Raw genomic sequence first — 15,374 nt, 5'->3', positions numbered from 1 at the left:
TGATGTATTTACAGATGTTGACCCCCTGACACATGCAGCCCTTGGTGATGCTAGTGAAGTGGAATTTGATGATTTTCAAGAATACTCAGGGGATCTGGATGAACAGGCCGTGGACAGTGAGAACTCCCAAGAGAACAACCAGCCTCGTTCAAGTTCCAGTACTACAGCCAGTAGCAGCCCCAGCACTGTCATCCATGGAGTGAATCATGTGTGTACTGAGACTAATTCAGCCCCAAGATTGGTGTATTAAGATATAAAGAAAGGCAGAATTCTTGTAGTTCATTCTGAGAAGGGCGAAAGCTAGGTGGAGTTTACTGGTAGCTTCTTATACTGGGACAGATCATTCCTTTGCTTAGAAGCTCCCATGTATTGAAAAACACAATATTAACAGAGGGTGGTGGTCCAGGGTGTGACTGCAGGAATGTCTTTTAATCAGTATGGAAAAATCTAATGCATTGGAGGAACAGAGAATGGGGTGGTGAAACTCATGAATCTGTGGTTATTTGGGAAGTATGGGAGCTGATTCCATAACCACAAAGCAGGACAACAGAGAGATGTTAGCCGGAGCTAACACTTAACAGTAAGATCTGTTTTACAGGGGAGAAAGTCCCTAGAACGATGCACAAATACTGCAGTGTTTCTAAAATCCTAGGTCAGAGGGACTAACAGTGGGATTTGGGTGGGGAGCCAGGAACTGCAAGGACGCTACAGACTTCCCAGTTTGAAATAGCTGTTCTTGTCCCGCCCTTCAGTTGTAAGTAATACAAATTTTCAAACAAATCAATGATTTGACTGGTCCACAGGAGTCTGCAGATTCAGCAGAGATGGAAGAGAAGCTGGCTGCTGGATTTTCAAACCATCTCCCTTCCTTGCCACTGCAAACTAGCTTTCCCAAGATGAGCTTGGATCGTCGTGAGAGTGACAGCCCAGCTGTCAGCATGAGCTCCTCAGAAGGGGTGGTGAGGAAACGAGAGTATGACAATCCATACTTTGAGCCACAGTATGGTTTTCCTACAGAGGATGAAGATGATGAGCAGGAAGAAAGCTACACCCCAAGATTTAACCAGAATCTCAACGGAAGCAGGTGAGTCCTCCCCATTTCCTGCCCTTCTGCACAGCTCTGTTGGGGTTTCCCTCTGTTTCATGTAGTTTAACATTCATTCAAATGTCTTTTGCAGCTGAAATGTAGCATTGGTCACCTCTATTTTATGTTCCAATTCTGCAAACCATTCTGGTTCTGGTAAAGGCACTTGCTCAGTTCCCTCCCTTATTTGCTTTTATTTAAGCTGTAGGAGCTAACAGAATTACCAATTTTTCCTAGAAACATTCTAGTATATCACCTACTGATTCCTGGAAACCTTTGAGGGAATTTGGTTGTGAAGCTTTGTATTTGGCAGTGAAATGTGAGGGGCTTTGTTAGTACTGTGTTTGACATTGGGTTTTCTTGTTGTTGCTCTCAAAGCACAACTTTTTCACCCACAAATCCACCAATGTAGTTTTGCCAACAAATTTTCAACATGTCCTGAAAGGTAATGAAAGCTTGAATGCAAAGATGCTTTCCCCACTTTTTTCTTCCTTTTTTTTTTTTCCCCACAAGGTAAAGGTAGTGTGGTAAAAACAGACAAGGAACAAGACCAGCATTGACCTCTCACAATTCTACAAGGTTTTGTTTGGAGAAAAAGCTAATAGCATTTGTGTTTATTTCTTCCAAGGTCTCAGAAGTTACTCCGTCCAAACAGTTTAAAACTGGCTAATGATTCTGATGCAGATTCGGACTCCAGGGCCAGCTCCCCAAACTCTACTGTCTCTAACAACAGCAGTGAAGGTTTTGGGGGCATCATGTCTTTTGCAAGTATGTACTAATGCATTCATTAAACTGCTATTATTTATTAGAGTTTACAGGGAGGTGGAATAGAGGGATGACTAGTCAAGAGGATAACTTGGTTGTCAAATTGTTAGCAGGACTTCAGAAGCCGTGCTGGGAGTCATAGGAACTTTTTTACTTACGTTGCTGATAACTACTGCGTTATATATTCTTCAGTAAGAAGGACTTTGGTTATGTCATTAGGCCGTTGAGTTATATGGCAGTTCAGGGCACAAATCAGAAATTGTCAGTTTCATTTAAACAAAAAAAAATGTGCAATTTTATGAAATTGATACAAAAGTCTTACCAGTAGTATGTCTTCCATGCTACCATGTCTTGTGTTTAGGTGCTAAATTAAATTCTTGACCATTTTCAATTGTATTTTAATAATAAAACCCACAGCTATGGAAAACTAATCTAAATTATTTTAATGTGTGAGAGAAAATATAGCCAGTTGAATCTTCAGCTGCTGTGGGGAGCAGGGCAAGAAGTTTGTATCAGTGGGGAAAGTATATTGGATGTTTCTGCTAAAAAGATTGTTACTAAGATAAGGCTGAGGGGAAACAAAAGAAAACAAAGCAAATTGAAATAGTACGCTGACATTTAAAATGAACTATTTGAGGTTTGCTATATGAGAATCTTAAACAGATGACAGTGCATTTTTGTATTCTTAATGCCATTAAAAATATGTCGGTGGTATGAAAAACTCTTGTTTTCTTCTCGTAAATTGAAAGCTTCTATTTTAAAGCAATCCTTTGTGTCAGACTTACAGAGTTGCATAAGGCTCTCTGCACAATTCTCACCTCAAGATTATGTATTTTAGAGATCTTTCATCATCCTGTTTTCTCATGTGACCCCTGCCATTTATTTGCTCCCAAGAGGAGTATCAAACTAGAAGACACAGTTGATGTGAAGTTACCTCTGTAAGTGCAGGAAGATAAGTGTATATTGGTGGTACATTTAAGACTCAAAGGCACAATGACAGTGATCGTAACATGAGAGCTAAGAATTATGTTTTATACAATTCAGAATAATCTGATTACAGATGTGGGTGCATTGTAAATGAGATGATATGATGCTTGTAAGGTTTTTGGATAAAAAAAGTACTTCCATCATTATGGATCTTGAATAAGAAGGTGAATTACAGGAAGCTGGATGTGTGCAATGAGTATTAGGCATTTAATTGTGTTTTTTGTTGTTGTTTTTTCCATTTCGTCATAGGCAGCTTGTATAGAAACCACAGCACAAGTTTCAGTCTGTCCAACTTAGCCCTACCAACCAAAGTTGGGAGAGACAAGAATACTCCCTTTCCCAGTCTGAAAGGTAACCATTTTTCCCTTTGCCTTACAGCCTTTACTATTCTTGTTACTGGGTGGTCTCAGGTCTTATCCCTAAAAGGAATTCTGGTGGTGAAGCCTTTTGATAGTTTGGGTTAGGAGCTGTCTTAGTTATCAGGACAATAATTTGTCTTGATATTTCTCAGTCAGACTTCTTCCCAACAACCGGACTGTGTTGGGATGGGAAAGTAGCTTGTCTACCCTGTGTTAATGGGTATGCTGTGAATGTTGGTTCTGTTTTGCGTTTTGTTTTGTATTATTTTTAAGTCGTTAGTGTATAGAATAGGAACAAAGAGGTAGGTTCTACTGTTGTACTGCCACTGTCTTCATGATTAGCCTTAGGTAACTTGCTAGAGCAGCGCTGCTCCATTTGTAAGTGGGAATAATGCCTACCTCCCATGGAAACTTCTGCTTATATAGATTTCAAAAGTGTTTATGGTCCTTTCAATTCATTATATGGAAATTTTCCAATCAATCTCAAATTATAAACATGCTTCAGCTCATTGAGAGTAAAGATCCATCTCTAACTTAGGTGCACAATCTTCCAATTGGGACATCTCTTGTTAGATAACATGACTGAACAGGGACTAGAGAAATGACCCTCTTACATTCAAATTAGACAGCCTGGTCATCCTTGCACTGGATGTGCTAATAGTTGCTAAATCAGGGAAGGTTTCTTTTTTTTTCTAAATTTTCTGAGTTATTCTATCTGATTAGAAGTTGCTGCTTTTGTTTTAATATGTTGATTTTATTTATTTTTTTCCTCCTCATCATTTTCATCGGTAAAGATTACTTTAATCTGGAAGTGGGAAGGGATGTGGATGAAGGTTGGTATGATGTTTTGCTGACCTTTGACCTTGTAGAAACAAAGGCCAAAAGCTGTTTTTGTGTTTCTGCTTTGGACTTTGTTTTTGAGACAAGTAATCGTTCCCTGTGTGTAAAATGAGGAGGAACAGGACTGGTATGGTGAAAACACTAGCAGAGATTCTGCACAGCTGTTTTTGACAACCTTTTACCAGTTGGTTACATTTTCATGTCCAATTGTACAGGATACAAAACATGCTTCATATCAGGGTTATTTCCATGGATAAACTTAACGATTAATTCCATACATTGGAAGAAAACAGTGATGGGGTTTGCCATTCCATGTTCGTGCTTTGTGCCTCATCTTCTGCACTTTGGTGTTCTTTTCTTCAAGATTGTAATTGTGCAGGGCCTTTAATGTTACTGTGCGCATACGAGGGTCTGATATTCATGGAGTAGCTCAGTCTGTTCTGTGCATGTGCAAGTGTGTGTGCGTGTGTGTTCGTGTTCATTTGTGTGTGCATGCTGGCTCATTGGGATTTCCAATGGGCACTTCTCTGTTTTTTAAATGTTTTTGTCTCTGTTGTACAGGTATAAAATTGCTGCGTTAACCCGTTCTTACCAAGTGTGTGTGGTACTCTGTGTTTGTAACTGTAATGGGAAATGATGCTGGGACTCCATCTCATTGCTGCTGTTTGATCACTCTCCATCCTCCTTTTTAGTTTTTATTTCATGCACATCCATCTACATTGTTTTTCTTCAATGATGCAGATGTTTTTGATAGTGCCCTTGAAATTCGATATGTGCAATAGCGTCCATGAAGACGCACTACAGTGGTTCCACGATGCCAAATTTCAAGTCAAGCACTATCTGTTAGATTAATTACGCTGGCCCTTGTCTTGGGCTTTCAAGCATCCTTCCCGCTCTAGCATCATTTGGGTTTTGTTTTGAGGGAGGGCTGGGAAAAAGCTGGTAGTTTATTTTGTTTGTTTTTTTTTTTTTATGCTGATGGTGGGGAGCATAGATATTGTAGTACACTACTAATTGTATATTTTGTGTCCCAGTATTTGGGTTAAATACTATAATGGAGATTATTACTGAAGCTGGCCCAGTAAGCAATGAAGGTGGGTTCCCTACAGCATGAGCTGTGCATGATGCAACAATTTCCAGCATTCCCTATGCCTGACTTTGGGCTCCCTTTCTCATTGGGTAACCAGTATCACCTAATCTATACTAGTCACCCCCGATGCATTATGCTTTTACATACAGTGACTAATTTGAAGATGGTTCTTGTTGTCCAACTGCATGCAGAGCAGCCAAACTTTTCCTGCCTTTCACCTCCTGCTCCCATTACCATCTTCTCTTTTTCTCTCCGCATTACTCCCATTACTGTTTTCTGCCGATGTGTGATGCTAGAATATGATATATGCTGCTGCTTTTTTGGAGTTTCCATTTTGTTTGAAGTTCGTTACTTGTAATCTGAATAGGTGTGTTAGCTGACCATAGTATTGCTTGTTACTGTCCTGGGAGCAGACTGTTTTCCTCCCACCCCCTTCTTCTCATCCTTTTTCCTCTCCTGTTTAGGAAACAGACGAGCCCTGGTAGATCAAAAATCTTCAGTCATTAAGCACAGCCCAACAGTGAAGAGAGAATCTCCATCGCCTCAGGGACGAAGTAGCAATTCCAGGTAATATTTTTAATTGTTTTTTGAGCATAAAGTGGTGTTAGTGGTGTCATACTTGTCAAACATTCCATTAGAGAAGACTAGCTGTTGAAAGTAGCATAGTACTTCTCTGTGGCCCCAAGCTTGCACACATTGAGAAGATTTGGTACAGATGGCCTTTCAGTTAATAGCACATATTTGTATTTTTCTGTCCTTCCAAATATTTCCTATTCCTGTCTGAGATCCAAAATAGGTCATGAAAGACCCTGCTTTAACACAGTATTTATTCTTTGTAGTCAAGTCTAATCTGAATAGGCTAGTCTAGCCAGCAGAAGTTTAGTGTGGAAGTTTAGCAGGGGATCAGCTGAGTCATGTGAAGCAGTTTGATAGCATGAGTTCATGAGAAATCCTTTTTTCAAGCTTGGAAATGGACTTGGAATGTTGAAGTAAACATTTTCTGACCTGTGCTTTCTCCTTGCTTCTTGCATAGCAGCTGTATGTAGAGTGAAATTTACTTTGAGCTAATGGGATAGGAGACAACTAAGGACAAAAAGTGTGGTTCAGACTGGGGATACAGCAGGCTGCACAGGTGTTCCCTTTTTACCATTCCCTCCCCTGTGGCAAAATGAGCTGAAACAGTATGCATGCTAAGGCTGCAGCACTAGTGCTATGAATGCAAAGAAAGTCTACAGGTGGGACAGTGCAGTCATGGGAAGAATGTTGTGGCATAGAGACTTCCGATGGATTCTGAGGAGTGCTATGAAAGTGGACAGTAGAGTGGTAGATAGTGGGACTACAGAAAAAGCTGATTACAGCTTGTTACAGGAAATAAGGGACAAACAAAAATGTTTGATGCTACACCCATAGATCGCAGCTTGGGCTGTGAGCAGTTGTTAGCAGCAAATCTAGCAAGATTTGAGGTTCTTTTCTTATAAATTTAGTTTTGGAAATGCATCTGTGGGTTTGTCCTGGCCAGACCTCTCTAACCATGCAAGCCAAGATAAGCAGAGCGTTAACTCCTGCCTCCTTGTTTCCTTTTTAAATCCATCAGTGAGAACCAGCAATTCCTGAAGGAGGTGGTACACAATGTTCTCGACGGGCAAGGTGTCGGCTGGCTGAACATGAAAAGAGTCCGTCGCCTGCTGGAGAGTGAGCAGCTCCGAGTCTTTGTACTAAGCAAGCTAAATCGCACGATCCAGTCAGAAGAAGATGCTCGGCAGGATGTCATACAGGATGTGGTCAGTGCTGAACTCAGCAGCGTCCTCATACCTAGTGAATGCTTAGGTTCAATTCATAGAAGATTTTTGTTATCAAATTACTTTCTACAGGCTGATATTACAGCAACTTCAGAATATTATGTTCTCAAATGACTTTCTTACTTCTGAAATATTGACACTAGTGGGATTTTCATTGCAGGAGATCAGCCGCAAAGTTTATAAAGGCATGCTGGACTTGCTGAAGTGTACTGTGTTGAGCCTGGAGCAGTCATATGCAAATGCTGGCCTGGGAGGCATGGCCAGTGTTTTTGGCCTTCTAGAAATAGCACATACTCACTATTACAACAAAGGTAAGAAAAGCGTTTACTGCTTTACGCAGTGACTCTTTTATCACTATATGCTCTTGAAGCCTGGATTTCATATCATTGGGATATGAAATTTTCACTATAAGCTTAATCAGCTGTTGGATTTGTTTGTGCAGAATTGCAGAAGGTTCTTTACTGGAAACTTAACTTTAATTTAAGTATTCTCTTCTGAAGGTTTAGCTGTAATTCAAATCATGCAGTTTGATGCAGAAGAATAATCCAAACTGCCTTTGGGGACATATGATTAGATGAAGTCTCAGAGAATGATAAAAGAGGTCTGCTGCTTTCATTTCCTTTTCCCTTATGTGTTTTTTTTTCTTTTGGCAACACTTTGTTCTTTCTCTCTAAAGAACCAGAAAAGAGAAAACGAAGTCCAACAGATGGATCTATCACTCCAGTTGGCAAGGATCCTGCATCATCTCCGAGAGTGGAGCTGAAACCTGCGATGCAGCTGCCAGTACCTCAGCTGATGTCAAAGGCACTGAGCCCTGCAGGCAAAGGGCCAAGGGAGTTTGACACAAGGAGTCTAAAGGAAGAAAATTTTATTGCTTCCATTGGTGTGTATTGAGGTGTATTTGAAGTGTGGGAGGGGCTTCTGTTTTGGCATTAGGTTCTATTTGCATCGTCTCCATTTTAACACAATACATTTGCTGCTGTAACATGCCTCATTTACACCTTGGATCCCAAGGAACAATCATAAGTGTTTTCACTTGCTCTTGGTTAAACTGTCCAGGGCAGTTTTCTCCGAGAAGCTTTCTAATCTTATTTTTTTCTGAATATCATTACACTTCAGTCAGCTCTCATTTTTGCTGTGATTGATGTTTTCAAGTAACAGGAAATGTCAAAAGAGAAACAGGGCCAGCAGGACTTTGGAAAGGGCAACCATGGAAGGGACTACATGAAACAAACATTTTTTTAATCATTGCTTACTACATCTGGATTATCTAGATTGCATCTTGATAGAAGTGGGACCCAAGGTCTGCTAACTTAATAATAAGAACTGCCAAAAGGTTTAAGTTGTGGTGTTATAGTTTCAGTAAGCAATACTGATGGATATTCCTTCTATCCAACAGCAAATAGAATTCATGTCCTTCTTTACAGTATCTGCTAGGCTGGTCTTTAGAAATTTTCCCATTCTTATTTCATAGCTGGAATGGTTTTTGTCCACGTCTGGGAAAAAAGACAAACATTAGATTGTTTTACCTTAAAAGGGCTTTATAGATTAAAAAAGAAAAAAGATTTAGGTTGGATCCAACCTGCTGTGGATTGTTAGCAAGACAGATGTACCATCAGCATATGAGGAAAATATTTCATCAGCTCCAAAAATATGCTGTGTTAAATTTCAGCTATTGCTTCTTATGGCCTGTTTGAAAGAACTTTTTAATTAAATCATTGTTTGAAAGATTAATCTTCTGAAAGCAGTGTGCTGCTGTGAGGCTGTACCTCCGGTATGTGGCATAAAGCAATGGGAATGTGTGTACTGGGTAGTTATGTGGCAGAAAGGATGCAGACGTTCTTATACTGACTGCAGGCTGCAGTCAGTAGTAATAGCTGCAAGCTGAGTGGTGTTAAGTCCTTCTGAGCTGATAGCAATCACCTCTGATTTTCTTTGCTTTCTTGTTTCAAGAGGTAATCTGTGGAGGTAAATGCTCAGAAGCTGATCTTACATTCTATTTGGAAATCTCCCAAGGAGCTAAAAGATTCAAATTTCCAGCATTTCAGTTTAGCTTGCTTTGGGGTACTTAACTGTTTTTCTTTTCTGTAGAAGAGAAGAAAGGAGGTATGCTGCTGACAGAACTAAGAATAAAAGTAGTTCAGCATTCTTTTCAAGAATGAGGAGAGATTTTTTATTGGATAGTTCAGACTGCTCCTTTCCCACAGATGAAATTAAAACCCCATAGAAATGGATATCATAGGGACCAGACAGTCTGTGTTTGTGAAGCATCATAAGAAAATCATAATCATTTGCAAAAGAAATACTGCTTAGTATCACAGAATATCCTGAGTAGGAAGGGACCCACAAGGATCATTTAGTCCAACTCCTGGGTCTGCACAGGACCACCCCAAAATCAGACTGTATGTCTGAGAACATTGTCCAAATGCTTCTTGAATTCTGGCAGGCTCAGTGCTGTGACCACTGTCCTGGGTAGGCTGTTCCTATGCCTGACCACCCTCAGTGAAAAACCTTTTCTTAACATCCAGTCTGAACCTCCCCTGTTGCAGCTTCATGCTGTACTTAGTATGTTCTGCTAACTACTGTTGCTAGAATATTAGCCTTAAGGAATTCAGTCTTCAGGAACAGGCAACAGGTTAGTTCTTTATGGTGGTCCTGATGCTCTGATGATTTCCACTTGTCTTCTGTGGAATTAAGTTACAAGAAAGATATGGTTTCACCAAATCTGGTCAAAGTTCAAAAGACTCTCCTATTTTTTCTGAAGCCTTCTTGTCTAACTGGTTTATTCTGTCACCAAGAACCATGAAATGGTATGCAAGTCAATCTTTGTTTTTATAACAATGCCTTAGTGTCCTTGTTCATCTGACTCTTGGGATCTGGAAGTAAAGGGAATTCTTCTTGTGTTGCAGGAAGATCATTTAAAGTTGCTTGGCTGTTACACTTTTTGTTTGTTTATGGAAGCTTTCATATAAGATAATGCTTTGGATATTCAGGAGCAGAGTTAGTCATGGCTAGACTGAATTCCTTCTGGAGTGAAATGTGGGCTTTCCTATGTCAGACTAACTTCTTTAGGGAAGAAGCATTTGGTAAACATTTACATGTTGCTGAAATAACGAAGTATTGTTAAGAAACTCGATTTGAACTTGGGGAAAAAATGTTTTTTTTTTTTTTTTTTTTTTTTTAAGTGAAGGTGAGATGACATTGGAACAGGTTGCCCAGAGAGGTTGTGGGTTCTCTGTCTACATAGATATTCAAAACCTGACTGGGATGTGGTCCTGAGCAGCCTGCTCATATGAAACCTGCTTTGAGTGGGGAGGTTCAACTACATGATCTCCAGAGGTCCCTTCCAACCTAAGCAATTCATTGATTCAATGAAATTTGGAAGGTACTTACAGCCTCAGGTTGCAGATATGTAAATAAAAATCTCAGTGAACTTGTTGGTGTTCTATGGACAAAATACAAATTGGGCTGCTACCCATTTGACCAAGTCTGAAAGAGGAAATAACAATGTAAGTAATCGACATGAGGGAGTAAAATCTTGTACAACGTTGTCTGCAATAGCCATGCATGCAGTATGTATTAATGTGGTAATTAAACTGGATCTCTGGGATTGAGAGGTACAGTAGCTGAATGTTTGTGGTTTTCTTGTACTAGAGGAACCACGGTCAGGAGCTTCGCCACATTTTCAGAAGTTTAGGATGGATGTGTTCCTGCTTGAGCTCCTTTTCTTGTTCATCTTTCAGAAAGTTGTTGGCCACTTGTGTACATCTGAAGTATGTAAGATACTTCCTTATAACAGGGAAGTCTGTTTGTATGCAATATTCTTATTTCTAAGGTGAACAGTGACAACAGTGACAGATTTTTTTTTTTTATTGCTTAGCTGGGAAATTTGTTGTGAAGACAATGCTTCTATTCCTTCTTTCCAAAAAGCTCATCAGTTATTTGCTTGCTTCCAAGGTCCTTGTCTTCTAGGGTCCTTGGCTATTAATGTTGTGTTGACCTTTTTATTTGGATACTGGTGGCCTTAAAATTGATAGCTAATAGTTTCCAACCTTATGTCAGTCGTTTGTTTGGTTTTACTGCATAGTTGTAGTAAATCTTGATGAAAATTTCAGTATTTACTGAAGTCTCCATTACTACTTTTTAAATAACTGTTTAATGCTTGCAGATCACTTTATATTGACAGTTTTTTGAAACAGAAAAGATTGCACTATCTACGTTGTTTGCATCAAATCCTTTCTGGACCTGCTGTCCAGATTGTTCTTTTCCTCTTTTACAGAGAAGATGAGAGTAAAATCTAGGCTGTTTTTAATGTGCTAGGGTATACTATAGACTCTCAAATGTTCCTATGGCATAGATTAAACTTGAGTAACTGTAATGATCAATTAACAGGTACATCAACTAAAAGTCATTTAATGACAGGTATTGTAACTTTCAGCCTGCTGGTTTTTAGTATAGAACCATATAGGCTGAGAATTTAAGAGCCTTTTGGCAAATTGATTTGGTACGACTTCTGAATAGATTGTTATATGTCAGTGTGTGGTCAGCTAGATAGGCCTGCAGGATGCTGTTTGGATCCGTAGGCAGTTTTATCTTTTTAATCCATGTGCTTATGAAAGTTGAAGGAATATCCATAAATCATGAAGCAGATTTAGAAATCAGTTGACCAACAGCCATCTTTCTAGTTCTTCTCCATTGCTAAAATTTTCTTGCTCCTGATACATTTAATGATAATAGTTTGGAGCCTTTCTCCACAGCTGTAAAACAGTCCATTTTTTATTATTTTTAGTAGATACTTTGCTTAACAGATTTTTTTTTTAGAGCCTGTCTTTAATTTCTGCCATCTGTAGGACGGGATGGGTTCCTGACACACTTTCAGTGGCCCTTTAGTTCCTCAGGAATTTTCCTTGAAGAGCAATAGAAGAACATCATGCTGCTTTTTCCTTTCTTTTGCCTTAGATACTTTTCTTGGCATATCTGCCTCTGTAGCATTCTCAGTTCTAACCATACAAGTGAGAGGGGACAGTCCCCTGCATTGAGACTTAGTTCAGCATGTTGGCTTGTAATGTTTCCTTTCACCAGCGGGCCAGCACTTGGAATGACTGGCATTACTGAGCAGAAAAGCTAAGTGCATTTCTGAGGGTTGAGAAGTGAGAATGCTAGAAATGTGCAAGTGTCTCATCAATAATTCTTCTCAGGGCTAAGCTTCAAATGAAGAAAGTGCATACAGACTCCAGATACTTTTTTTCCTTTTTCTCTGCATTTTATCTTCTTACAGAATCCCCTAGCTTGGAGTGTCGTGACCTAAGTAAGCTTTTCTTCTCTCTTTTCCCTTCTTCATACCCTGATAGGAACAAATGGATGAAAAGAAGCTCATTTTTTTGTGTGTAGGGACTAGTTGATAAGGCAGAGCCAAGCATTTATTGAGAATACCATTAGGTCAAAAGTAACTTGTAAACTTTGTGATAATTTTCAGAAGATTATTTTGGTTAAATATTGTGTTAACCTACAGTTTAGGTTATCTTATAATTGCTGCTGCTATTTTTGTGCCTTTCCTTTCAATGATACAAACTAGAAACATGAAAACATTTATGTTAATCAGAGCTATTGTGATGCACATATTTTGGAGGATGAAATATCTGACAGTCTTAAAGGCCTGTTTCAGGAATGGTGATGAATTGCATTGTATGTGTTCGTAATAGCTGTTTTTTGCTTAGTTGGTTAACTGTATGAAGTCATCTCTAACGTGAATTCTGTAAATGAGAGATGATACAGTGCTCAAATCCTAACTTTGATTTCTTCTAAATTGTGTTAACTAACTCTTCACTCAGTAGTTGTCATAAATTTCTATTTTTTTTTTTATATGAAGGGGGTGGGTTTTTTGTTTCATTTTTTTCCCCATTTTCACCTGTCTGACTAGCCGCTGACTCTTTCTCTTTCTCTCCTGCTTTCAATGCATCTTGGGTAGAATTGTGGAACAAGCACCAGGAAGTGAAAAAGCAAAAATCTTTGGAAAAAACGAGTAAGGAACTGATAAAACATAGAAAACTGATTTTCCCAGCCTCCCCATAACTGCCAACTCCCCAGGTGCAGAGTGAGCTCGCATCTATGGCACATAAGTTTTTATGCCCATAAGAACAAAGGTTTATCAGGAAATCCTGTTTCATAGAGGAGTCCAAACAGATCAGTTTGCCCTGGGGAAATTGTGTTCAAATGTCTCTCGTCTTTTTTATTTCTTTCTTTGTTTTTTTCTTCCCCTGAATGTTACCTTCTACAAAGAAGGAGAAGCAGATATTCTGCATCGTCACTATATCAGATATAGATAGATAGAATTTTAAGGTGTTCCATCTCCTTTCTTACAAGTTAAAGACCACTTTTGCTTAACCACTTTTTGCTTAAGTCTTTGACATGAATATATAGGTTGAATGTTACTGGAATGAAAAAGTCTATGTTCTTTCAAGTCTTGGGATGGCAAATGTTGTTACCTGGCATTCAACCATGAACAGTTTCTGACCACAGTGTGCAACAAAAAGCACTTCAGAGGGGGAGAGAGAAGGTGGATGTGAAAAATTGTATTTAGTGAAGGCTGTCAGAGAGCAGCCTCATAATAAGGAATCAACCAGATTTTGATTTTTATATCCCATATTAAGGGAGGAGTGAAATGATCTGAGCCTGTTTGCAGAGTCTAAATAGAAGTCTAAATTGACACAAGTCTTAACATCTGTTGAAATATGCATATGTGTTATCTGCGGTTGTAGTACCAGGTTTTTCTGGTTTGGTTATCACTGTTATAAATAGGGACATATGACATAAGGACAACGGGTCGTTTATAATAACCATGATGTAGTAGGTGTTTCCTAACCATGACTGTAATTTCTACTTTGCAGACCCAATGCCCCTTTTATAGACTGAAGTTTGGGGAGAACTAACAGCTAAGATGAACAGGTGATAATTCCTGCCATTCTGGCTAGGCCTGGATTTGGTACCTTACTTTCAGGCTCCCCATTTAAATACTTCAGTTAAGTGCATGGAGCATCTGAAGAAAGTGGGGGTACCTCTGCAGTACAGCAAACTGCATTTAAGATCTGAGTTGCTTTCTGCTGAGGTGGGAGAGTGTGTGACAGACACACAGCACGTGCACGCACCTACTCTCCCAAACTGGGCCTTTCAGTTAGGTGCCTGCATCGGAGGAATTTTTTTTAAAATGTCTAATGGATGTACAACTCTATAAACAAGGGGAGGGGAGGTTCCTAAGTGCCTGTAAAGTGACACAACAATATGATTGTGGTTATTGTACTTCTTAAACTCAGTTACCATTATTGCTCACAATTGTCAAACACCTAAACTGCATCAGTCAGCTTCACTTGCGTTAAAAATCAAACTGCTAGAAATATATCTGAATTGTGCTGTGACAGGGAACTCTTTAAATTGCTTAAAGCGTGCAACTGAAGTTTAGTATTCTTGCTGTACTAATGAGATACAAAAGTTTTTGCTGCAGCATTATTCAGGACTAGAAAAAGTGGCTGTTAGAAGTGAGCAATATATATTTCAGTGGAAAATAAGATTACAAATTTTATAAAGGATATTTTTAGTTTTCATAACTTTGTTTATACTTTGACATTAGTCTGACAATTTGACTTACAGTAACTAGGGCATATGGTTCTATAGGCAGACTACTATAATAAATGAGGAATTTACTTTCTGTAAAACATTTCAGATGGAAAATTTGTGGTTGAGTAGGAAGCTAGTATGGTCTGCACAGCCCGCCTATGGCTTTGCTATTCATGAGTTTACATACCATCTCAAGCTCACTCCCACAAATCTTTGTATATTATCCTTCTCTCTCTCTCTCCCTCTCTCGCCTCCCTTCCCTTTTTCTTTCCTTTTCGCTGTCTTGCCCTCTCTAATATTACATATAATACAAACATGTTCATAATTCCCAGGTTGTTGTGATTAGTGGTTATAAGAGATTGTGGCATTGTTTGCTTAGAGATACTGGATAGAGTCATGGGTATCTAATACAACTATTCCAGCTGCGGATCATGTCTTCCTGTTACTGAATAGTTGGCAGATATGGATATGGCAGAAGTGTTGCATTCAGTCTCTTCCCCTTTCTGAGAGTAGTGATAATCTGTGTACAGTCTATAACGCATTCTTTTCCTGCCTCATTACTTACTTCATGCAGTGCTTATCCAAATTTCTTTTCAGGCTCTACCTGTCCATCATTCTCTTTTCCTTCTGCCATCCCATCAGAGGACAATAGATGATATGATTCTAGAACTGCATGGGAAGTTGAACATAAAGTTTTTTCTCTTTTTTTTTTTCTTTTCTTTTAAATTGAGCAGGTTAACAAATGCATGACTTAAGGCTTGCTGTTTCCTTCTCTCACTACTGACCTGTGTGATTGCCAACTCTGGAGAGCCATTTGTTATATAATTGGCAAATGTTAC

The 15,374-nt window shown here is 39.1% G+C and overlaps 1 protein-coding gene across 47 annotated transcripts in view; it reads left to right on the top strand.

Annotated features, from left to right (window-relative positions):
• The window catches only part of MADD (MAP kinase activating death domain), a 67,982-nt gene that overhangs the window by 28,440 nt on the left and 24,168 nt on the right, over window positions 1-15,374 (top strand). For 14 of the 47 annotated variants that reach the window (XM_040558096.1, XM_040558095.1, XM_040558090.1 and 11 more), the window contains 8 exons: window positions 15-208; window positions 804-1,084; window positions 1,713-1,852; window positions 3,086-3,187; window positions 5,590-5,692; window positions 6,720-6,906; window positions 7,085-7,235; window positions 7,601-7,807. In XM_040558096.1, coding sequence (XP_040414030.1) covers window positions 15-208; window positions 804-1,084; window positions 1,713-1,852; window positions 3,086-3,187; window positions 5,590-5,692; window positions 6,720-6,906; window positions 7,085-7,235; window positions 7,601-7,807 — 1,365 coding nt within the window. Of the gene's footprint in view, window positions 1-14; window positions 209-803; window positions 1,085-1,712; window positions 1,853-3,085; window positions 3,188-3,989; window positions 4,029-5,069; window positions 5,130-5,589; window positions 5,693-6,719; window positions 6,907-7,084; window positions 7,236-7,600; window positions 7,808-12,892; window positions 12,947-15,374 lie in introns of all 47 variants that reach the window. The other 33 variants (XM_040558068.1, XM_040558067.1, XM_040558063.1 and 30 more) reach the window with 6 other exon arrangements.

Source organism: Cygnus olor, chromosome 5, assembly GCF_009769625.2.
Source record: "Cygnus olor isolate bCygOlo1 chromosome 5, bCygOlo1.pri.v2, whole genome shotgun sequence".
Classification (NCBI taxonomy): domain Eukaryota; kingdom Metazoa; phylum Chordata; class Aves; order Anseriformes; family Anatidae; genus Cygnus; species Cygnus olor.
This window is presented reverse-complemented; position numbering and strand designations above follow the sequence as displayed.